The sequence below is a fragment of the Bidens hawaiensis genome, unplaced genomic scaffold, assembly GCF_021521415.1.
Source record: "Bidens hawaiensis isolate Kalapana, Puna unplaced genomic scaffold, B.hawaiensis_p1.1 tig00067186_1, whole genome shotgun sequence".
Lineage (NCBI taxonomy): Eukaryota > Viridiplantae > Streptophyta > Magnoliopsida > Asterales > Asteraceae > Bidens > Bidens hawaiensis.
In genome coordinates, this window is record NW_027501902.1 from 47,341 (window position 1) to 52,626 (window position 5,286).

At 34.8% G+C, this 5,286-nt stretch overlaps 1 protein-coding gene across 1 annotated transcript; it reads right to left on the reverse strand.

Moving 5' to 3' along the window:
• Positions 1-3,358, reverse strand: LOC143604868 (ACT domain-containing protein ACR10-like). The gene is made up of 5 exons (XM_077081211.1): positions 3,212-3,358; positions 2,257-2,475; positions 1,608-1,713; positions 859-1,486; positions 1-428 (listed from the first exon to the last, which is right to left on the reverse strand). The coding sequence occupies exons 1-5, from the start codon at positions 3,348-3,350 to the stop codon at positions 288-290; spliced, it is 1,233 nt and encodes a 410-aa protein (XP_076937326.1). The 5' UTR covers positions 3,351-3,358; the 3' UTR covers positions 1-287.
• Between the last annotated feature and the right edge of the window lie 1,928 nt (positions 3,359-5,286).

Consider the following 5,286-nt stretch of genomic DNA (forward strand, 5'->3'; position numbering starts at 1 on the left):
GCCCCCTAGTTGGAATTTCAGAAGACACATGTATTGTACAACTCATAACACATCAAGAATCTCCAACCATGAACTTCCGTTTCAATTTCATCCTCTATATGACTATATATTGTTGTACTTATGTACTTTGACTCAATTCACAATGAACCCTTCACACTATACAATTGGTCCCGGGCTGGGCTGGGCCGGGCCGGGTAAGGTCCAACCAACTCTCATGTATCTTTGCATGAACTTGTAGTCAATCAAACCCAAACACTCAATTTCTCCAAATCAACATCATGATTTATTTATCTATCCCATCCCATTAACATTTTCATAACAGCTTCCTCACATTTACCTTTTGGCCCATGCATTTTGCCCCCTTCATCAAGTAACAACCTGTAAACTTCCCATTCTCTCCCTCCAGTCAAATGCCTACTAATTTCAGCCTGCAATAATATATACAAATTAACAATCTTTTAAAAAAAACCGGATACCCGAAATTTTCTGATAGTTGATATCACCATCTGAATCCGTATCCGAAATATCATATATCCGAAATTTTGGATTTAGACTCGGACTTGGATATCCAAAAGCATATTCGAATTAAAAAAATATTATTTAATAGTTATCAAAAAAATTTTAAAAAATTTTATAAAAACTTATTTCGGATATCCGAAATTTATCCAAACAATATACGAAATTTATGCAAAGTTACAAAATTCTTTCAGATAATTCGGATATCCAGAATTTTCTAAAATGACTACCGAATCCGAAAATTTGGATATCCGAATTTTTAGATATTTTGGGTTCAGATTCAGATTTTGTTACACGCTCCTAAATCAATGTATTGTGATTTGTGAAGAATGAAATAAATACCGAAAAAATGCCCATATTAAGCATCTTGAGAGCAAGTGTAATGTCATAAAATACAAGAGGCCGTCCCCTCCCACATAGCTCAACAGGATTTGCAACCAGCAGCTCGGTGTCTGGCCCGCGGTTCACCAATGCTACTGTAAGAGGGCGCGACACTTCCATTTTAATGCGCGATATTAGTGAACTTTGTTTGCTTGGGTCGATGATCTTCTTTCCATCCGCTTGCACGATAAACAAGTCAAACTCACAGCATTTTCTATCTTTTCTTGTAAACCGCCCGTATGATATCTGAATATTGTAATCTTTAAAAGTTCTCATAATATCATACAACAGCCCTTTGTGATCCCGACAAACGATCTGAACAAGCGTATGAGCAGGACTGAGGGAGTTATCTACCGTGACAGACACAGGCTGGCCCGACCCGTGTTTGGTTTCATGACTTTCATCAGATGTCTCTAGATTAAACATTCGTTCTGTCATTGCAGGAGGAATAAAAGACGGTGGGCCGTTAGAACATGCTGTGAAATCAGGACCAACCATTTCTATATCACAACTTATCATAGCATCTGCAAAAACCGCCTTTAGATGATCATGTGTGTCCTGTTTTCGCTTCAACGTGTGCAAAAGTTCCCTGTAAAGATTATGAATTTTAATACTATAACATTTGTTATATGAATGTATGATTTTGCACGTTTAAATATTCGTTTTGGAACCGATAATCAGATCATCTAAGGGTCAAAATGGTAATTAACCTGGTATCGGTAACGAAAAACAAATCCATCACCATCCCATCAGGAGTTGTTGATACTTTCACTCTTTGAATCACAAGTTCAAGCTCACAAAGAAGATGAGTCACATCTGCCAAATAAAAACATGTTTAGTTAATATAAATTTAAAAGAAATAAAGATTTCAGAATTTTAAATGATAAATTTTGATATCTTTTGTAACATCCGAACCCTCGTATAAAATATTATTCACTTTGTCCACAAAGAGCTTGCAGCGAATCCAATAATTTGACACGAACAAAACGAACCCATAAATTGTGTCAGACATTTGAACTCAATTACGAAACGAATATCATGTCATTTAACCTGAATTTTTTTTTGGCCATATTAATACTATAAAATTATAAATCCACAACAAAAAGAATTGCAAAACTATAATTAAAGAATTACTTTCAAATCATAAGAGTTAACAACAATTTGTCTTGTAATTTATTTTTTGATATAATGTACCCGCGGCTATGACTAGTTTAAGTCATGACATAAAAACACATTTTAGAGAAATTAAAAAAAATATAAACAGGTCAATCCGTGAACCCGCCAGGTTAACCCTAACCCAACTTGTGTAGACTAAACCCAAATCCACGAATCCCGTGTTAATATCTTACATATTCTTACCGTGTAATAGGCCTCGGCGATCATGGCAACAAAACTTAAGTAGAAACACATCTGCAGGCTTAGGTGGCTGCGGTTCGGGCCGGTAAAACATGAGTGTGTTAGCAGAATAAACAGAAGGACAAGCTTCCAACAGTCTTTTCTTCAATAAACTCCATATCATACCCGGTTTTCCGGTCACCCAAAACACTATGTAACACCATTTTCCATCTGTAGATACATCTGCAAATCCAATCAAACAGTTAAATTGAATTAACTGTTTTATCCATTAATCCATATCCAAACAGTAGAGGTGTTAAACAGGTCATGTTTGCGGGTTGATGGGTCCAACCCAACCCGAAACCGAACCTGACCGGAGACTGAAAATCATGTAAGACACGTGAATCCGAACTTGACCCGCAAATTCACATGTTGACCCGGACACGACCCAGTTTGACACGAAAGTTTTTTTTTTATTTTTTTTCATATATTAATACTTTAAATTACATTTTTACAGAAAAAAAAATAAAAATTTATATAAAATAATTTCATTCTAATTCTAAAATCTATGTTAATTTTTTTATTAGTTTTAAATTCCATAATAGAAAACCAAACCAATATAATTTATTACATAAAACACATTTTAAAAAACAAAAATAAAAATTAATAGGTTAAACGGTTCAACCCGCAAAAGCGTCAGTTGACCCAGAGCCGACCCCTTCGGCTAAACGGGTTCATGGGTTTAATTTATTACGTAAAAATAATTTAAACAAAAAAATAAAAATAAATGGGTTAAATAGGTCAACCCACAAACCTGTCAGGTGACCGACCCCGACCCGTTTAGCTAAACGGGCTGACGGGTTCGACCTCAAACTGACCTGAACACGTTTTTACCAAACCCAAACCCACAAATTTCATGTTAGGTTCATGCTACACAACAAAACATAACTAGTTCCAACAACAACTTTGCAAAACATACCGCCACGAACGATGCTCAAACCGAAAAAAAGGATGGTGCGACACAGATCGCAGCCAAGGCCCGTTTTATCAGGACAGTTGATAGTAACAACAGTTGGTTCATCCGAGTGCTTGATGATGACAACGTCGTCGACTAGCATTTTCGACGTAAAGTTGCTAGGTGGTTTCACAGAATCTGGAGTAGGATAGTGAGTGGAATCTTGAATGATATGAACTTGTAGCAACCATTCTTTATATGTGTTAAGAGGATAATGGTGATGCTGTGATACGTCATTGTGATATAAGTATGCAACTACTTTTGTTTACATGTAACAAACTTTTATTGTTTTTTTTGTTCGTAACGATTATTATAATGGTTTTATTATGGTTCTTGGAATAACCCTTTGATGTTGCTATGCTTGTAAACAAGCTGAACGTAAATTGAACGGTTGTTGAAATTTCGTTTGTGTTTATTTATTTAATAAATGAATGAACAAGAGCGAAAAAATTTGTTCATTTAGTTTAACGAACCAACATGAACACATATCTTGTTCATTCATATATATGTTCGTTAGTTTACGTTTGTTAATATATTCGTTCAAATCTTTTTAGGATGATTACAAGTTAGTCCGGTTTAAATAATTTGCTAGGCCTAACAAATTGTTCTTCGCATTGCTTCTAACTAGTTCTAGCTTATTAATGTGTGTTCATCAATGTTCAGTTATGTTCACTCGGTTTTATTTATGAACAAGTTGTTTATACTATTTAGTATTTACGAACAAGCATTTGCTAGGCACACAAGCATGTTCACTTTCTCAATGAATGTACACAAACAAGAAAACCATGTAGCCCCCCATTTCATCGCCGGTTCCTTTTCGGGTATGCTCTTCGCATCCAACTAGTTTTTGTTCTCTCTGGTTTTCTTTGTTATTATTATTGTTTTTATTTTGGGTTTAGAAAAAGTATACTTGTTTTTTTTAATAATCAAGATAAAGTTAATAAGTTATCAATCAATCCTTTAGAGCATACGTAATGGTTAATGCCTCGTCAGAAGCAATTTCCTTCACCAGTGGTGAATCTCGGACAAAAATGTCTGAGTGGCTAGACTCAAACACATAAATTCACTCTACTAACCAAAAAAAGAGGGTGGCTCAGACCACGCCATTTTCTTTTATATTATCATCACTCTTTTTAGTAAAAAACATAAGTAATAATTAATGTGTCCTTCAATCATTGCCTCTTCGAGCCATATATGGCGTTATTGTAGAAAAATCCATGCCCCTTCACGCCCCTATGATGCCCAAGGGGTGGTGTAAGGATTTATCCTCCTCTATAACGCCCTATAATGCCTAATTACATATGATATTAGACATGGTATACTCGTTTTACCACTAGTTGGCTACATGTTATTAATACGGTTAACCGAACCATGTTTAGGTAACCAGTTTAACCGAAATAGATTGGTCATGGATTTTTAGTAACTAAAGTATTCAGTTGTGGTGGTGTTTTAATCATTAACCGCATCGATGTAACGTATACTCGCCCTAACGTAAGTGTATATATAAATAACAAGTTACACTTACACCACATTTATTTCTGAAAATAAGGAAGCAAAAAGCTATTTGAATAAAATAAAATCCCAAATACCTCACAAAATATTAAAGGTTTCATAACAAAAGTATAAATAATTTATGTCGTCACACTAGTTTATGTTCTTGCAAGTACTTTGTCCTATATTTTGTTGATTTAACGAAAATTTCCATGTGTGAATTAAAAAATCATTTAATTTTCATCCTCTCTTCAACTTGTGTTATTAAATATTTACTATATATGTACAAAGTAGATAAGAATGAAAACATATCTGACTGTGAAATCCCTAGTTTTTAAATTCACAAACATATTCTGAAATGCCTCTAATCAATAACTTTTGGGTCTATAGACTATTAAAAATTGTGAACTTAGCGGTCGGGGAGCCAAGCTCCTTGAACCCAAACGAACCCACACCGCTAAAATGTTATTAAGCTAGTGATGAAGCTAACTGTCAGTTTTGTGTGACCATTTTAAGGGTACGTTGTTGTGAAAGAACCAAGAAAAGTG